The following is a 19,864-nucleotide window of genomic DNA, read 5'->3' on the forward strand; positions in this document are numbered from 1 at the left end:
AAGACCCACTTCTAGGTACCACCACATGGGGCATTAGGTTTCAATATACGAATTTAGGTGGGGGTGGGAGAGACGCAAACATTCAGTGCAGAGCATGCTATTTCAGTTACTTTAAATCTTTGTGGATTCGATCCATGGGTCAGGAAGACCCCTGGAGAAGGAAATGGCAACCCACTCCAGTATTCTTGAAAATCCCATGGACAGAGAGGCCTGGCAGGCTACAGTCCAGGAGGTCCCAAAGAGTCAGACACGACTAAGTGACTGAGTGCACACACACACACTCTGAACAAGTCTCTTTCTCCTGAAACTGGGGGTCCTCAACCCCAGCTGACATCATGAATACACGGGGAGCTTTTAAGCATGCCAGTGTCTGGGCACAGCCACAAGCCCGTTAAATGGGAATCTCTTAGGAGAGGCCCAGGCATCTGTGTTTTTAAAATCTCTCCATGTGATTTTGGTGCTGCATCGAGACCTGCAGTTAAGCCCGGAGCTCTTCCCCTGTCGAGGGTTGGGGATGGGGGCTCATACCTCCTCCTCCCTCTGGGTGAGAGGTGACGCTGGGAGGAATGAGATGTGTTATGCATGCATGTGGTCGATCAGGCCGCAAGAGAACTGACGAGGAGCTTCCAGAGGAAGGAGCCATTCCTTCTCCTGTCTGTCGCCCACCCACGTCTGCAGGACGCCTGGCTCTGAGATTCCATTCGGTGTAACTTTCCATGAAGATCCTCCAGCGTGACTGACGTGTGACTTCATTCTTCCTTTAAGAGGGCTGAACGCTGGGACTTCTCTGGTGGGCCTGTGGTTAAGACTCTGAGCTTCCACCGCACAGGGAATAGGTTCAACCTCTGATCAGGGACAGATCAGTGCCACATGGCGAGGCCAAAAGAAAAAAATATTAAAAAAAAAAAAGGAGGGCTGAATCCTGCCCCTAGATTTCTAAAGGCTTTTCTTCCTCCCACTCCCTGGTATTGATATATTAGAACAAGTTCTGTGTCTTCCTGACATTTGTCTCAACCCAATAGAAGACTGACCAGTTGAGAATTTCAGATTCGTTTGGTGCCTACATTGTTATGACATATAATTTGTAGATCTTAATACTGGTTTTGGCCACTCACTAGTCATGGAAGTAACAAGAAATGAAAGGAAACACTCATGGGTTAGAACATACGTTATGCCTGACGCACTCCGTGGGCAGAATCGGTGCCGAGCTGTCAGCTAAGACCGGAGCCTTGCGGCTGAGATTTCCCTGGAGGCCAGTCCCTAGGCAGACGGGGAGACATTGTTTATATCTCACGGGACAAAAACAAAACATCCAAGTCCTTGGATAAGCTCTGGGAGCAAACTTCAGCTCCCCAGTGTGATAGAAAGCTACTGTTTCCTCTGGGTTCAACAACCTAAGAAGAATCTGAATTCACAGAATTCGTTAATTGGACCAGCATCTTCTGAGAACTTCTGTGGGAGCACCAAACGAAAACAAAAAAGAGATTCAGGTTGATCTCAGGTTTAGAGTTGAGTACGGAGGTGACATTCGCAAGACGCAAGGGCACTGAGAACTGAGTGCCAAACGGGCGGTGGAGATGGGAGGGCTTTCGGAAAGTCAGAGGAAAGGGAGCCCCCTTAGCCCGGGCTGGACTAAGAAACCTGTAGGGAGAAGATGGCATTTCATCTGAGCTCGTGGGATGGGTGGAGCAATGAACGCACTGTCTCTCAGCGCAAAGTCAGACCTTGACAGAAGCCTCCCCGACTCACTGTCTAAAGGACCATTCCTAGGACGTTCCTGGCAGTCCGGTGGTTAAGACTCCATGCTTCTGCTGCAGGGGGGGCATAGGTCCGATCCCTGGTTGGGGAACTAAGATCCTACACGCCTCACAGCATGGCCAAAAATAAAAAATAAAGCACCATCTCCTGTCACTCCTATTTCCACACTCTGCTTTATTTTTCTCCATAGCACTTAATGCCACCTGACTTTATTTTTTATTTTTGGTAAATAACACTGAAAGGTAAGCTCTATGAGGGCAGAGATGCCATCTGTTTTGTTCATCCCTGTACCTGGCACCTGGAATAATACGTAGCTCGCAGTAGACACTCAATACACTGAATAAATGAATGGATGAATAGAGGATGGATAAACTTTTGTTTCCTAGGGCATCACAGGAATCCGTTTTGCTGGAGGGGAGAAGTGCTACATCAAAGCGCAGGTGAAGGCTCGCATCCCGGAGGTGGGCACCATGACCAAGCAGAGCATCTCCTCTGAACTGGTGGGTACCAGCGGGCTCCACACAGCAGGAACGTTGGGCACACACAGAAGGCACACCCCTCCTGTCTCTAGTTCCTGGACAGGTCTGTGACCAGAACATACGCTCTCTTTCCTCCCTGACAAAGAACTTAATTACTTTGGTCCTACTTGTTGGTTCCAGGTGATCGTTCTTACATGATGTCGTGTAATTGAAGGTTCTGGAAAACCAGATTTTAAAGTACATAAAGGGTAACAGTCATCACATGGCCCTTATTTGCTGATGCTAGGGACTTCCCAGGTGGCACTAGTGGTAAAGAACCCACCTGCTGATGCAGGAGATGTAGGAGACTCGGGTTCAGCCCCTGGGTGGAGAAGATCCCCTGAAGAAGGAAATGGCAACCTACTCCACTGTTCTTGCCTGGAGAATCCTATGGACAGAGGAGCCTGGCGGGCTACACAAGGTTGCAATCCATAGGGTTGCAAAGGGTCGGACACAACTGAAGTGACTTAGTACGCACGCAGGGAACTGATCAGTGATTCGGACAACTTAAAGGACTTCAGGTGTTAGGATCATTAAGGGGCTCAGGAGCCTGAAGCCTCACTCCAGCCCCAGTTCGACTTAGCCAGGGGAGAAGTCCTCCTGAAATCCCCAGAGCTGATCACTCAGCCTCTGCTGGAAGCATTGACCAGGCTCTCCTTCCCTGCGTGTCAGGCAACTTCTTGGGAGGAAGTTCTAATTGCTTTGCCAACACTGAGCTGAATGGCTCCCCCTACGATTTCTTCCCACCGGTTCAAGTTCAGTCCAATGAGGCTATTCAACATATATAGAATTCCTTTCCTATGTATCAGACTTGTGAGGTTCTTTAAACATATTTCACCCATTTATTATTAATAGCTTGCCTTTGAGCTTGGTTTTATAAAAGCTTGTATTAAGAATTGCACACAGCATTCTAAAGAAATATTTAACAGTAATACCTTACACTGATTTGGTGCTTTAGGGCTTACGAAGTAGCCGCATTCACTGTCATCTTCCATTTGAGTTGTGGCAGGTTAGGGTGGAAGAAAAATGGACTTTGGAAAATGTGGGTTCAAGTCCCAGCCCTGACACTTGGTGTGAATGTGGCGTCAAGTTTTTAAGCCTCAGTCTTGTCGTCTGCAAACTAGGGGTGTGCACTCTGTCCCCACGGCCCTGAACGCGCTAGATAATGACTAAACGGATGCTGCTTTGAGTCTTAATTTTATTATGCTCACCTCTGATCCTTCAGGATCCCCAAGAGGGAGGTGAGCCAGGCATCAGCTCCCGAAAGGCATATGAAGAAAACTAAGAGTAAGCAGAGGTGCCTGGAAACCGCTCGATTGTTTGCTCTCCTAGGAGCAAGCCCAGGGGTCTCAACACACTGTGAGTTTTTCAGGTTGGCCAGCATGTCCTCAGTGTCTCCTCCACTCCCAACCTCCCCAGCCATTCATCCCCTCCATCATGCTCCTCTGATCATGAGCTCGTTTGTGGCCCCTGAACTGCACCCTTCGGAACACAAGTATAGACTCGCGAATACAGAGTCTAGAAATGAGACCAAGACCACCTGTGCTCTGACCTTGAACATCTCTTATTGCATTACCTTTTCAATGGTCTTATCACTCAGCTTCTGTTATGAAACCTTTAATGAACTGTAATCCTCAACGTTTCCCTCATGAGTAGACGTAAAGAGCCAACTTCCCAACCAGATCTTAACTGACCAAGATCTTATCGAAAGTTTGCAGCAGTACAGGGACTTCCCTGATGGTCCATTAGTTAAGACTCCACACTTCCAGTGCAGGGGGCGTGGGTTCAGTTCCTGGTCAGGGTAGCCAAGATCCTGCATGTCCTGAGGTACAGCATAAAAAAAAGTTTGCAGTACATTTTCAGATGTTTTTTTTTTTAAAGAAGGCCTTGTTTGTTTGTTTGTTTGTTTTTTCTGATTTTTAAAAACAACACTTTGTCATTATAGAAATTCAGGAATACATGAAAGGAGAGAGTAGAAAGTCACCCAGAGTTACAAAATCCATGGATAACTAATATTAGTGTTTTGGTAAATTTTCTTCATGTACAATGTGTGTGATATGCTTTTTATAATTGAAGTTATACTGCTATTCAGTTCAGTTCAGTTCAGTCGCTCAGTCGTGTCCGACTCCTTGCGACCCCATGAATCGCAGCATGCCAGGCCTCCCTGTCCATCACCAACTCCTGGAGTTCATTCAAACTCACGTCCATCAAGTCGGTGATGCCATCCAGCCATCTCATCCTCTGTTGTCCCCTTTTCCTCCTGCCCCCAATCCCTCTCAGCATCAGAGTCTTTTCCAATGAGTCAACTCTTTGCATGAGGTGGCCAAAGTACTGGAGTTTCAGCTTTAGCATCATTCCTTCCAAAGAACACCTAGGGCTGATTTCCTTTAGAATGGACTGGTTGGATCTCCTTGCAGTCCAAGGGACTCTCAAGAGTCTTCTCCAACACCACAGTTAACTTTAGGTCTTCCAAAATGTAGGTGATAATGGATTATTGTATGTTATCATATGATTATAATTTCTAATTGATATTAAAGCTTGCCTGGTGTTCCAGTAGCTAAGACTCCACACTACCAATACAGGGGCTATGGTTTGGTCCCTGGGCAGGGAACTAGATCCCACATACCCCAACTAAGACCCAGTGCAACCAAATAAATATTTTTTTAAAATTTATATGAATGAAAATTTAAAATTATAATCATATGATTATAATTTTAAAAGGCTTTTGCTCTTGAGTATCAGTATCTTCAAGTTTCCATTCTCTTAAAAATAATAATTTAAAATAATTTTTTCTGAATACAGATAAAATTCACCTTGGTGAATGGCTTTGCACTTAAATCTTTGCCTCTGATTCTTTACTGAGGCCACAGAGGTGAATTCTGTTTCTCGTGTTTTAGTTGTTTCTATGGGGCGTGGTGGATTCTCTGGTGGACAAAACCAAATTCAGACAACATGTTTGTATGAATTAGGAATGTGTTGGTTCCCTAGGTGTTGCAGCGGTAAAGAATCTGCCTGCAATGCAGGAGATGTGCGTTGGATCCCTGAGTCGGGAGGATCCCCTGGAGAAGGGCGTGGCAACCCACTCCAGTATTCTTGCCTGGAAAAAACAGAGGAGCCTGGTGGTCTGTGGTCCATGGGGTGGCAAAGAGTTGGACACGACTGAGCTTGAATACACACACACAGCTGAGCATGACACTTAGAGTGACTTTAACAAATAAGGATTTTTTTTTTTCTCCTTGGAAGTAGATGACCCCAGGCATTGACTCCATGGCCAGCATCTCTTATTTTTGCAGCCTTTTACTTCCAGCTCTAAACATCAACCACGCAGTCAAGGAAGGAAGGCAGGAAGATGCTGAACAGTGCCAACCATGCTTTCTCTGGACTCAGGAAAAGCAGACAGCGTCACATTCCCTCCACACACTTTAGCATGGATTGCATTGTCTAGAACTGGTCACACGGGCACCCTTAGCTGCCAGGGAGTCTGAGAAAGCAGGTGTCTCTCCTGGGGCCGCAAACAAAAGCAGGATTGTGTTGCAAGAGAAGGGAAGGAGATGGGGTAGCAGCTGAAAGAATGTGCAGGCCCTTTTATTTAAAGCTCCTAGCTTGTAGGTTTCACGCATATGCATTCTCCCTATCACCCCACTCTGTCCCCATGCACTTCAGATTATGATGGGGTAGATTTATGCACCACTAGCTCTCATGCATTTTTCATCAGTTTTGTATAACTTTTAAAAGCTACTATACCCAAAGAGCATTCATTTCCTGGATGGAGCCATTTAATTTCAGGTGAATAACTGGATTACCTGCGTGTTCACTGCCTCCAATAACTTTAAGTTGTTTTAATGCTGCCAGAAGCCTGAGGGAGAAAGCATAAATGAAGTGTTGCTTTTAGCTAAAGAATCAGGAGAAAACATTTTAATTTCTCCAACCTATTGCAAACTAATAAATACATGAAAGGCGCAACCTGGCACAATAAATTTGTCTCCCAGGTTATCAAACCATTCTCAGCATCTCGCTGCAGAAGAAAATCCAGGGTTTAGCTTTGAAATCTCGGTGGTGCGCTTGATGCGAAGAACATCTGAGATATGTTTTGTTATAGCTGGGAAATGCAGAAATGGTTTATGTTAAATACTTTGAACTGAAAACATTAAAGAACCAATCACTGGCTTTTTCCATTGTGGTTTGGAAGCGGCAGAACAAGGCCCAGAGGACGTTGACTTCACACGAAGGACGCCTCTCTCCTCTATCGGATTCTAGAGTCCGTTCAATCGCTTTTCCTCCAAAACATCTTTGATCAAAAATATCAGATTAACTGAAATCTCAAAGTTGGCATCAAGTAATTTTCACTTCTACTTAAGACGCTCAGATTCACACCTTCGAATCATCCAAAGGCCGGATGGCATGAGGGGTGTGGAATGTTGTGAAAAGAGCTACAAAGAGATGAGGACTTCAGAGTCTGTGTGTGTGTGCATGCCTTTGGATTCTCATGAAGTTGTCTTCTAAATTTTATTGAAGTATAGTTGATTTACAAAGTTGCATTAATTTCTGCTGTACAGCAAAGTGGCTCAGTTATACATATATCTGTTCTTTCTCCTACTCTTTTCCACTGTGGTTTATCACCGGATAGAGAATATAACTCCCTGGGCTCTACAGTGGGACCTTGTTGTCTATCCATCCTGTATATACTAGTTTGCATCTGCTAATCCTAAACTCATTTTTATAGGGCAAAATAATCTTTTACCAACACACGAATCTTCACACACAGCGTGTTCCTCCGCCCTCTTTGATCCACGCATTTCCTTTTCATCTACAGGAAGGCAAGATCATGCCAGTTAAATACGAAGAAAATTCTCTCATCTGGGTGGCTGGAGATCAGCCCGTGAAGGACAACAGCTTCTTGAGTTCCAAAGTTTTAGAACTCTGCGGCGACCTTCCTATTTTCTGGCTTAAACCAACCTACCCAAAAGGTAACGTTTTAAATTCTCTGGAAGCTGCTTGGACCGCTCCCAGCCGGCGTGGGTTTCCTGTGAGCCCCTGCACAGGCGTGAGCACATGACAAGGAAGCTAAGCCAGGTGCACGGCGCAGGTCTCAGTAATCGGTACAAGAGACCAAAGGGGAGGGCAGGGTGGCTGTGAATGTCACAGGGCAGGGCCGGAGCAGCGGGCAACAGGATGCAGGTGGGCCCGGGACCCCTCGGCCACTGCTTCTGCTCTGCCCGCCTCTCCGTTATTGCACTTTGCAATTTTACATTTTTTTATCCCTAAAGCAGAGAATCAGGGGACTAATAATCTATCCTACTGCCAAATCTTTTTCTTTTTTTGGTAAAAGATTTAATTATTTTTTGATTGTGGTGAGTCGTCATTGCTAAACGCGGGCTACTCTTCATGGCGGTGCACGGGCTTCTCACTGTAGTGGCCTCTCTTGTTGAGGAGCACAGACTAGCCACACACGCTTCCTGAGTTGCGGCACGTGGGTTTAGTTGCCCCGTGGCCTGTGGGATCCTCCTGGACCAGGGATCGAACCCATGTCCCCAGCCTTGGCAGGTAGATTCTTAACCACCAGGGAAGCCCCTGCCAGATCTTAATTATGCTCAAACCTTGCATCATGGGATAGCCACAAGCAGCTGTGGACACAGGCTGAGATTCCTCAAGTCCAAGGCTCGTACACCCACTTCCAAGTCCAAGAAAAATAAAGGAAGGGCTCCTGGCTTCAGAGCAGGTCGGAGTTCCCAGGTGGAAACACCTGGGGCCGTTTCCAGGGCAGGTGAGCCCTGCAGCCAGGCTCCTTCCCGGGGTTCCATATGTCCCCATCGCTTGTCGTTGTTTAGTCTCTCAATCGTGACGGACCCTCTGTGACCCCAGAAACTGCAGCCCACCAGGCTCCTCTGTCCATAGCATTCTCCAGGCAAGAAGACTGGAGCGGGTTGCCCTGTCCTCCTCCAGGGGATCTTCCCAACCCAGGTCTCCTGCATTGCAGGCAGATTCTTTACCGACTGAGCCACCAGGAATATCTACTGTCTTGATTCCCACCACAGTCACCCCACTGACCTCCCAGACGCCAACTTTGCAGCTCCAGTTTATTGGTGGGGAAAAGGCCCCCATCTTAGCACAGCTTAGTGGGCTACATTCTCAGAAAGTTACACTGAACACCGAGAGAGAACAGCATGGAAATACAGAGAATTTGGGGATTAGAACCACCAGACCTAGGAGACGGGGACAGACAATGACTGTTTCATGCGTGCAGCCTTCAGTTTTGCAAGATAAAAAAAGTTTGGGACATAGATGGTGATGATGGTTGCGGAGCAGTGTGAATGTACTTAATGCCTGACTGTATACTTTAAAATGGTTAGGATGGTGAGTTTTATATATATTTTACCACAATTGAAAAACACACACCAGGCCTAGAAAGTCCCTGCTTCTCATTCTGCCATGGCTAACTCATTCCTCCAGTTCACAAGTCCTATTCAGTTCCAAAGCCTGGATAAAGTGGTTACATTTTAGCCCAGGCAAAGCAAACAGGATGCAGTTTGTAAGCCACTGGCAGCAGCTGTCTGGAAGAGCAGGTTCAGAATTCTGAGGCCACGTGCAGGCTCAGTGAGAGAGAATCCTCTGCGCAGTGTCTGCCGCACCCTAGGGCATTGGGAAGGAGGGCTGCCAAACGGACCACTGCTTTTGCTGTCCTGGGTCTAGCCCCGGACAGAACAGGGGAGCCTGGTGGGCTGCAGTCCATAGGCTTGCACAGAGTCAGACACGATGGAAGCAGCTTAGCACAGCACGTCCTGGGTCTTGCTCTAGTGAGTGCTCACACCTTCATTCTCTGGCCACTTACAACTTCTGGCTTTTTATTCCTCACCTGTCTTCACATGGAATGGGCCTCCCATCACCCAGGAACTCCTTCTCCAATACCTTGTCACATTTTCCAATCAAGGACAAAAGTCTCGGAGCTTTCCTGGTGGTCCAGTGGTTAAGACTTGCCTTCCAATGCAGGGGGTGCAGGTTCAACCGCTGGTTGGGGAACTAAGATCCCACATGCCTTTTGGCCAAAAACCAAAACATAAAACAGAAGCAATATTGTAACAAATTCAATAAAGAGTGTAAAAATGGCCCATATAAAAAGTCTTTTTTTCTTTTTTTTAAAAAAAAAAGGACAAAGTTTCCAACTCTGCCACCATGTAGAGCTCTCTCTAATCACTTTCTGTTTGAGGACATGCCTCTTACCCAGAGACTTCATTCATTCATTCAACATCTATTATGTGCCATTTACTTGTTCTAGGCACCTGGAATGCACTGATGAACCCATGCCCCCCAGGAATTTTGCATTGTAGCTAGGGGAAACACTGCATATACACCGAAATAAGAAAATTATTTGGTACAATCCATGGTGCTACGGGGGGCTTCCCAGGTGGCATTAGTGGTAAAGAACCTGCCTGCCAATGCAGGAGATGAGAGAGATGTGCGTTCAATCCCTGGATCAGGAAGATCCCCTGGAGGAAATGGCAACCCACTCCAGTGTTCTTGCCTGGAGAATCCTGTGGACAGAGGGGCCTGGTGGGCTACAGTCCGTGGGGTCACAAAGTGTTGGACACGACTGAAGTGACTTAACCCACACAGGTGCTATGGAAAAAGGACAGAGCGGGACAGGGTGTCTGGGGGCAGAGTTGGGAGGACGATGCTATTGGCGCTGCAGGATGATTGATAAAATGAGAACCTTCACCCTCTGAGAAAGAGCTGTGACTTGTTCCCTCACAGTCTAACAGCGTGATCCCTTCTGAAATATTCAGTAATGTATCATTAAGAATTAATCACACATTGTAGGTATTCAATCATCACCCCATCCATCCAAGAATTACACACATTATACACAACAGCAGAAAAGCAGAAATCACCTAAATGCCCCCAGATTTGAAAAGAATTAAATTAAATGTTGGTCGGCGTAGTCACAGGACGGAATAGCATAGACATTAAAAGTGAGGGATTTTCTTTCCAGTCTCTCATAAATGCGGTGTATTTTACAATAAAGACAGCAAAATAAAACCCTTTCCAAGGATGCCGGGATCCCCGCCACCTAATTCTAATACAGCCTCCCAGCGCCACGTCCGGCAGCCCCTGCCCTCAGAGCTGGATGCTGGCAGGTCGTCAGCGTCACGGAGCTGAACCGTCAGAGCCCTGGGAGTGACTGGACCAGGTCAGAGGGAAGCGGCGGGGAGCCGAGGTCTGCTGCCCGTGGGCTGTGTGCCACGCTTTCCCTTTTGTCCTTATTTCATCTTTGCCAACAACTACCCAGGCTTCCCAGGTGGCGCTAGCGGTAAAGAACACACCTGCCAAGGCAGGAGATGTAAAAAATGTGGGTTTGATTCCTGGGTTGGGAAGATCCCCTGGAGAAGGGAATGGCAGCCCACTCCAGTATTCTTGCCTAGAGAACCGGTGGACAGAGGGGCCTGGTGGGCCACAGTCCATGGGGTTGCAAGAGTCGGACACAACTGCAGCAACTTAACACACACTGTATTCTAACAACTGTCCAGGTAACTAGTCATACTCCCTGTTTATAAATGAAGAGACTAAGGTCAGAGATTGAATCGCTCTCCTGAGGTCATTGATTAAAAGAAGTGCAACTGATTTTTTTTAAATGTTTAATTAGGAAAAAGAAAAAGAAATGGAGTCTGAGATTTGAATCTAGGTCCCCCAAAATGCCTCTCCAGCCCTGCCTAAGAAACCAAGAGGCTACCCATGGAAGCTATCCACAGCTGGGCACACAACCACACCCTCACAGATAACATGGCATCATACCATCATCCCCTAACATTCGAGGGCTTATTCCATGCCAAACACTATGCTAAAACCCTGAGACAAAGTTTTCATGACCTCTATCACTACCCTGGGAGCTAGATACTAATATTATCCCCATTTTAGAGTATAAGAAACTGAGGCTCAGAGAGACACCAAAGCCACCCCTGTGGTCCTCTCTCCATTCTTGTTACTCAGCAGCCATGGGACCCACGAGGCAGAGTGGAGAGCAAAGGCACTGACCTGGAAGCCAGAGACACTCATCTCTGCCACCTGTTCTGTGATCTCAGCTGAGTTACTTGGTCTTTTCAAGCCTAACAATTGCATCTGCTAATCAGATGCCTTTGTGTATAAAAGTATTTGCTTATTCTTTCCCAGAATTTGTAAAAGAATCAACCAAGGACTTCCCTGGTGGTCCAGTGGTTAAGAATTCGCCTGCCAATACAGGGGACACGAGTTCAGTCCCTGATCTGGGACGATCCCACATGCTGTGGACAACCACTGAGCCCGTGAGGTACAAGAGAAGCCGCTATAACAAAGAGTAGCCCCCACTTGCTGCAACTAGAGAAAGCCCAAGAGCAGCCATGAAGACCTAGCACAGCCAAAAATAAATAATTTTTTCAAAAAAGAATCAACCAAGATAATAATAAATCTCCTGAAAAGACTGTAATGCTTTATACGTATATTGTAAATCCAGGAGGAATGCATAGGGCTGCAAGTAACAGAACAGCTAACCAACAGTGACTTCAACACATACATACAGGTTGACTTTTTTCGTACAGCTAGAACTGTGGAGGTAGGAAGGTAGGTTTTTGGCACTGCCATCAACTCTCTTTCTAGCTTACTGCCTGCTACGTGACACAGATATCACGTCTACATTCAAGGAAAGCAAACCAGATGGAGGAAGCTGTGTCCGTCCCTTTCAGCAAGAAAACAGAAACTTTCCTGGAAGCTGCAGTAGCATATTTTGCGTAGGTCTCATCTGGCCACTCCTAATTGCAAGGGAGGCTAGAGGGGAAAGGCTTCCCTGGTGGCTCAGAGGTTAAAGCGTCTGCCTCCAATCCAGGAGACCCGGGTTTGATCCCTGGGTCAGGAAGATCCCCTGGAGAAGGAAATGGTAACCCACTCCAGTATTCTTGCCTGGAGAATCCCATGGACGGAGACGCCTGGTAGGCTACAGTCCACGGGGTTGCAAAGAGTCAGACATGACTGAGCGACTTCACTTTCACTAGGGGGGGGAAAGTGCTACTTTACTTTCTCAGCCCCTAAGGAGAAGCAGGGGATTCCCCGGTGGCTCAGTGGTAAAGAATCCGCCTGCCAATGCAGGAGACTCGGGTTCAATTCCCTGGTCCAAGAAGATCTCCTGGAGAAGGAAATGGCAATCCACTAGTATTCTTCCCCAGAGAATCCCAGGGACAGAGGCGCCTGGGGGCCCATAGTCCATGGGGTCACAAAGAGTAGGACATGACTGAGCCACTGACCAACAGGTACAGGCAGGCTGAGGAAGGGAATTGCAAGATTTTGTCAGTTGTCTTACACCATCTGCCTCAGCATTATAAACCAAAGTCTGGTTACCTGATGTTAAACCCAAGCCTGAAACATGCTTTAGTCTTAAGAAAATGTGTATATTTAAATAGGATAGGATCTACTCGTGTGTTTGTTTTTATATCTTTTTCTTATGTTTTTCACCCTATAAACACAGAATTTCCTTAACAAAAAAAAGGGAATAACTCACAGCAGTTTTATTGTTGTTGTTTTCGTATTGTTGTAGAAATCCAGAGAGAAAGAAGAGAACTGGTAAGAAAAATCGTGACCACAACGACCACAAGAAGACTACGCAGCGGCCCTCAGGGCACCCCAGCCCCTGGAAGACCAAACAACGGAACCAGACCCAGCGTCCAAGAGGACGCAGAGCCCTTCAACCCAGACAACCCTTACCACGTGAGTGCTGGCGTCTGCCCCACAGCTCGCCGGGGCACGTGAAACCCAGCACCGAAGCTGCAATGGCGCCGCTTGAGAGCTCAAGGCACTTAGTAGTCAATGGAGACTTTTATTCCATTATTTCAAATACATCTTCATTTGCTTATTGCAGAGTTTATAAGTGAGGGTAACATCACTTCTGTAGCGTAAAATCCTGACGGGTTGTACTCCTTACTCAAGGTTGTTTTCTGCTCGTTTGAGTCACAGGCAAATTCATGAAGACCTATTCACATCAGGAATTCGATTATTTAAAAATATTTCCAAGCATATGCCCTGCAGGCAGTACAGATTGAAAGCACTCTCTTTCCCCGTGTCCACGATATTCATTCAGTCGTCAGACTTTTGCAGAGAACCTGCTATTCTCCAGGCCCTGGGCACACAGGAGTAACTCCTGCCCTCGGGGGCACTCAGTCCTTTCGGGAGACAGACTCACATAGGGGATCGAACACTTCAGATGAAAACCTTGAGAACTGGTGTTTGTAAGGATGGCACCAACATGCTAAAATCTTCTCAAATCTTCAACAAAGTGTAGTTTATCAAGACGATACTTTGTAGGGAGTGAAATCAGAAAAATAAGTACTTATGTGTAACTAGTGTTTTAACTAGTTAAATAATAAACTAGTACTTTAACTAGTTAGAAAAAAATACGTGTTTTTAAATGTATACAATGAAAAGCGAATTTACCTTCTACCACAGACACCCTCCTCTGAGCAGTCTATTAACAATGGCTGTTTGCCCACTTCCTCTGCATAAGTGTACACACACACAATTTTTAACACAAAAGAACATACATAACTTCCTTACTTTGCTGTCTCTCCAGTTACAATACAGTATTTTAGGAATTCTACTCTATCTCTTACATGGATCCACCTCATTCATTTTAATGGTGACCTTGTATTCTATTGTGTGGATAAATGTATAGAAATTGAGACAGTTCTGCTTTGGTGGGCATGTAAATATTCCTCCAATACCATTAATAAGATATACCTGGTACCTCCTGCATAGGGTATGAGAAAGAAGATGTAAGGTAATGCAGATGAAGCTGTTAGCACAGTGCTTGGCACATAGTAAGTACTACCTTGCTCCATGTTAGCTATCAGTCTTATCCATACTTCTTGTACATGAAGGGAATATATCTTTCCGTGGTGGTGTGCTGTGCTTAGTCGCTCAGTCGTGTCCGAGTCTTTTCGACTCCATGGACTGTAGCCCACTAGGCTCATTTGTCCATGGGATTCTCCAGGCAAGAATACTGGAGTGGGTTGCCATGCCCTCCTCCAGGGGATCTTCCTAACCCAGGCATCAAACCCAGGTCTCCTGAATTGCAGGCAGATTCTTTACCAGCTGAGCCACCAGAAAAGCCCTTCCTGGTGGCTCTGGGCTGTAGGCATTTAAAAAACTCAAGTGCAGAGAGAGGCTTTCTCTGAACTCCCCTTATCTGCCTAAGACAAATCCTCCAGAAGGAATTGTATTGTCATAAATCCCCTGCCGGGGAGTTTCATTAACCAGGGAAGATGGACTCATCACAGGAGGAGAGTGAAATCAGCACCACACTCAAGACAAATTTCATCACAAACTATCATACCTCCAATGTGTTCTTCTAAGGGTCCACTCGTCTCTCCTAAAGTCACTGACCCCGCCAGAAGAGATCTACATCCCCCCCTTTCCCATTCAGATATTTAATCCTGAATTTTAAGCTGCCCGGGAGTTACTCATTTTTCCTGGGTATCTCACATTCAGGCAGTAAAGGAATCTGCCTGCAATGCAGGAGACCAGGGTTCGATCCCTGGATTGGGAAGATCCCCCGGAGGAAGGAAAGGCTACCCACTCCAGAATTCTTGCCTGGGGAAGCCCATGGACAGAGAGGCCGGGCAGGCTACGGTGCATGGAGTCACAGAGTCAGGCACGACTGAGTGACTAACACTTTCTCACTTTTTAGCATAAGTACTGACACATGTGGGTTTACTGGGTCACAGTAGACGAGAATTTTACATTTTAATGGAGGACACTAAATTGCCTTCCAGGGAATTATAGCAGCTGCAAGTCTTCAAATGGTAATGCAAGGCCTCATTTATTATCAAACTTTGTAAAGTCTTGGGTGTAAAACTGCATCTCCTGTCTTGGCCAGTCTTTAATTCTCTGAAAGGCTGAGCATCTTTTCATACACGAAGTCATTTGCGCATTTTCTTTCCTGTATAGCCTCCTCAGTCCTTTATTGTTTCATGTGTTGCAAGATATCTTCTAGTTTGTCATTTTAGACTAATATTTATATTTTAAAAAGACGTAGAGCAAAAAGTATTTTGAAGTAACCCAAGGCTTACTAGAAAATTCAGGACGCCATGGTACTTCATTCGCTAAAGCTCAAAGAACAATAAAGGAATAAAATGTGGAGAGAGAAGTTATTCTCCAGGCAGCTGGCCTCCCTGCACCGGGGTCTAGGGGGGGCTTCAGCCCCTTTACAGGAGGTGGGTAGGATGTGACTGCGCCCTGCTTCCGGACTTCAGGGACCTGTGTTCCTGAAAAACTTCCACACAGCAGTTTCTTCCTTTCTTAAGTGTTGAGCTTGTAAGCAGGAACATCTTCCCTACGACTTCCATCCTTCCCTTATCCCTTTAAGGAAGTATCTCAGAAATATCTCAATAACTAGAGATTTCTGCCAACTTTTTAATCGTAACAAACTTTTGTTGGCCCCTCAGGTGAGGAGATGCCTCAGCCACAGGCTTGTTGGCTCCTCCTGCCCTGTGCGTGCGCGCGTGCTCAGTCGTGTCCGACTCTGCAAACCCATGGACTGGAGCCCACCAGGCTCCTCTGTCCATGGGATTTTTTAGGCAAGAATACTGGAGTGGGTTGCTGTGTCCTTCAGGAGATCTTCCCAACCCAGGGATTGAACCTGCATCTCCTGTGTCTCCTGCATTGGCAGGTGGATTCTTTACCACTGAGCCACCCGAGAAGCCCCTCAAATCGGAGTTTTTTATTTTGCTGTCCCAGATAAAACTTTTTCAAGATATAAAGCAGGAGGAGGAAATGGAAAGTCTGAAGAATTAAAAAAAAAAAACAAAAACCTGGTGTTAGGGAGTAAGACAAATACTTGGATGACAAAATGTGAACCTAAGTTTATTGGATGGTATTGAGGAATTGTTAGTTTTGTGAGGTGTCCTAGTGGCAGTGTGGTGCAGGAAAATATCTTATTTTGGAGAAACATTCTAACATATTTATGGGTGAAATGTCACAATGCTCTCAAGTCTCTTTAAATTTACTTTAGAATTTTAAATACTTAAAAAAAATCAAATTTGACAAAAGGTTGCTGCTGCTGCTAAGTCGCTTCAGTCGTATCCGACTCTGTGCGACCCCAGAGACAGCAGCCCACCAGGCTCCCCCGTCCCTGGGATTCTCCAGGCAAGAACACTGGAGTGGGTTGCCATTTCCTTCTCCAATACATCAAAGTGAAAAGTGAAAGTGAAGTCGCTCAGTCACATCCGACTCTTAGCGACCCCATGGACTGCAGCCCACCAGGCTCCTCCATCCATGGGATTCTCCAGGCAAGAGTACTGGAGTGGGTTGCCATTGCCTTCTCCATGACAAAAGGTTAGCAACTCTCAAATCTAAATGATGTTCAAGTACACAATTTTCTCCATTTTTTTCAGTTAGGTCTGAAATTTCTTACAGTTGAATGCCCCCCACCCCTAAAATAGTTGAATAAAAAAAGTACACCAGAAAAGGTGATAGGGTTGCTTAAGTTCACTTGGCTCATTGAAGTCTAACCTATGTTGGTGCTGCGTCTCCGCCAAGTTGTTCCTCCAGGAAAGAGCTTTAAATTGAATAAAGTATTTACACTACTGATACAGACTTACCCCCCCCACTGTAATGCAATGCCATAATAAAGAGAATATAGAATCTATACCCCTAGAAATTCATGAAAAGGAAACCCAGACACACAATTTGGCAGGTGCCAAATTTCTTCCAGTTCTGTGATCTTTCCAGCAGTGAAAATAGAGTTCTGTAGGTGACCTTCAGTTCAGTTCAGTTGCTCAGTCGTGTCTGACTCTGTGACCCCATGAATTGCAGCACACCAGGCCTCCCTGTCCATCGCCAACTCCCGGAGTTCACTCAGACTCACGTCCATCGAGTCAGTGATGCCATCCAGCCATCTCATCCTCTGTCGTCCCCCTCTCCTCCTGCCCCCAACCCCTCCCAGCATCAGAGTCTTTGACCTTGGGACTTCCCAAGTGGCTCAGTTGTAAAAGAATCTGCCTGCTAATGCAGGAGACGTAAGTTCGATCCCTGGATTGAGAAGATTCCCTGGAGAAGGAAATGGGAACCCACTCCAGTATTCCTGCCTGGAGAATTCCATGGACAGAGAAACCAGGCGGGGTACATACAGTCCATGGGGTCACAGAAGTTGGACACCACTGAGCAAGTGAGTAACAAGGTGACTTTAACTTCAGTACAAGTTGGTAGTTAACTATCATTGTGGCTCATACAAACTAGCACGTAAAGTTTGCAGTCTTCAATCTTTACACAGTAAATGGTGCCCTTTCCTGGGGGCTACAGACCCTTATATTGACACGAAGGCAGAAGCCAGACGACTTGGTAAGCGTTCTCAGCCACTGCGAGTGAAAAAGCAATCTGTTGTTAGCCTGGACCAGTGAATCCCACATACGCTCCCCAGAGCCCTGGAAACCATTATTACAAGATGCCAGGGGGCCTCAGCAGTGGCAGAAATGCTACTTTTGAATCAGGCTTCCTTCCTATTTTCCTACTTAAGACAAGTTGAGCCACTACTGAGTGGTAACCATGGCTCACTGAAGGCATAAGGAAACCATGCGTGCTAAGTTGCTTCAGGCACGTCTGACTCTTTGTGCCCCCATAGACTGCAGTCCGCCAGGCTCCTCTGTCCATGGGATTCTCCAGGCAAGAAGACTGGAGTGGGTTGCCGTGCCCTCCTCCAGGTCTTCCTGACTCAGGGATGGAACCCCTGTCTCTTTTGTCTCCTGCATTAGCAGGTGCGTTCTTTACCACTAGTACCACCTGGGAATGGAGAAACTTTACCATTAAAAAAAAAAGAATCTTCCTGTAAGTGACCGATCAGGCAGGGTGGAAGTTCCTTCATGTTTAGAAGGGTTTCTGAATGATAAGGTTTTAAAGATTGAAAGCGCCTTATGGAAAACAGTGATTGCTGGTACCACTGAGACATTTAAGACCTTATTTTAAAATAACGTGCGTGCTATAAATGTCGCCTCACGAAGGAAACACAAGTAATTCTCTTTTATTTCACAGCAGCAGGAAGGAGAAAGCATGACATTCGACCCCAGACTGGATCATGAAGGAATCTGCTGTATAGAATGCAGGAGGAGCTACACCCACTGCCAGAAGATCTGTGAGCCTCTGGGGGGCTACCACCCATGGCCCTATAACTACCAGGGCTGCCGTTCCGCCTGCAGAGTCATCATGCCCTGTAGCTGGTGGGTGGCCCGCATCCTGGGCATGGTGTGAAAGCGTTCAGGGAGCAGGCGCTGTGAAGAAGTCAAACTCCAGAGACAACCAAAGCCTGGGGCATCCTGAAGCTAAAGGGACCATGACGGATTTTCTGTTCCATCTGAGCAATGTTATTCGAGACACTGAACAGAATACTTTTCAATGCTTTATGTAAGAACTTTATTCAGAATTGCAGAAGTACTGAGAGGGTAGTTTTAAGTCTAAAATATCATAATAATCCTTTTATTACTTGCTATTGTTTTGCTTTTCTTTGCCAGGAAGGTCTGCTTTTAAGCCTTCCTTACCAAGCTATTTTGAAATAACCACGAAAAATTACTTACAATATATCAAAGATCTCAACTGTACACTTGAGTTACTTTTAAATCAATTCACAGACTAAAACGATTGTCTTCTGTTGTTATTTGCTCAGAATTCCTGTTTTTCTTAATCTTGATTGTTCTTTCCTAGTCTTGCAAATGTGCCCCCAGAGTTCCCAGATAAAAAGGAGACAAAAAAGGGAGAATGAGATATCTAATGAAATCTCCCTGAGAGTGAACATCACCCTGAAGGCAGCAGCTCTCGGGAGACCCTGGGAATAGGAGGCTGGCCTGTTGAGAGCGGCGCCCAGGAAGAGCGCTCTAGGATGAGGAAGAAAGCTCAGTGCAAGGCCAAGCAGACTTGTGGGGAGCGCTTCCACCGACATTCTGAAAGCCAGGTCTTCACAGCCCTTTCAAGCTGCTGTCAGTTAAGTGGTCTTCGGGCTTGAAGCAGCATAATGATTTCCACCTTTGTAGTACAAGTTGGGCTGCTGACATAGTTCAGTTACCAGTTGAGTTACTCTCCTAATAACACGGCGGGCAGCGCTGTCTTACAGACACGGCTGAGGAGGAATGGCTTATTTATAATGACAGAAAGAATCTCAGGACCAAGGACTGTCTTTAAAAATTGAGAGGTTAGATCAGGAAGATGAACAGGTATTTCATATTTTTGACATTTTAGTTTTGACTCTCATAGTTTTAAGAGATTAAAAACCTTCCTAAAGAAAGTAAGTTTTCCAAAACAACACAAAGATTCAGAGAGATGAAAGGTTGTGATACCACAACGGTCCCATAGTCTAAAGACATCTTACTACTATACATCTAGTTCTGAAACTTGGTTATCAGACGAACACCCATATACCTACATTAAATGGGATGAACAGCAAGTTAGGTCTTTGGAGAAAAAAGGGATGAAGGACAGACACACTGACATGTATGGTCACACTGTTCAGGCAGCACCAACTTCCTGCAGCTACAAATTTTACATTTTCAAAATGGTTGCCCCTCTACTAAGCAAGTCAGTGCCAATGGTTA

The 19,864-nt window shown here is 46.0% G+C and overlaps 1 protein-coding gene across 2 annotated transcripts in view; it reads left to right on the forward strand.

Annotated features, from left to right (window-relative positions):
* CNMD (chondromodulin) overlaps window positions 1-18,933 on the forward strand; it is a 35,292-nt gene extending 16,359 nt beyond the window's left edge. Inside the window, exons 4-7 of one of the 2 annotated variants that reach the window (XM_070799995.1) lie at window positions 2,145-2,258; window positions 7,090-7,243; window positions 12,832-13,001; window positions 18,318-18,933. In XM_070799995.1, coding sequence (XP_070656096.1) covers window positions 2,145-2,258; window positions 7,090-7,243; window positions 12,832-13,001; window positions 18,318-18,530 — 651 coding nt within the window. In that variant the 3' untranslated portion in view covers window positions 18,531-18,933. Of the gene's footprint in view, window positions 1-2,144; window positions 2,259-7,089; window positions 7,244-12,831; window positions 13,002-18,314 lie in introns of both variants that reach the window. The other variant, XM_070799994.1, reaches the window with a different exon arrangement.
* The last annotated feature ends 931 nt before the right edge of the window (window positions 18,934-19,864 follow it).

The sequence above is a fragment of the Bos indicus genome, chromosome 12 (assembly GCF_029378745.1).
Source record: "Bos indicus isolate NIAB-ARS_2022 breed Sahiwal x Tharparkar chromosome 12, NIAB-ARS_B.indTharparkar_mat_pri_1.0, whole genome shotgun sequence".
Taxonomy (NCBI): Eukaryota; Metazoa; Chordata; class Mammalia; order Artiodactyla; family Bovidae; genus Bos; species Bos indicus.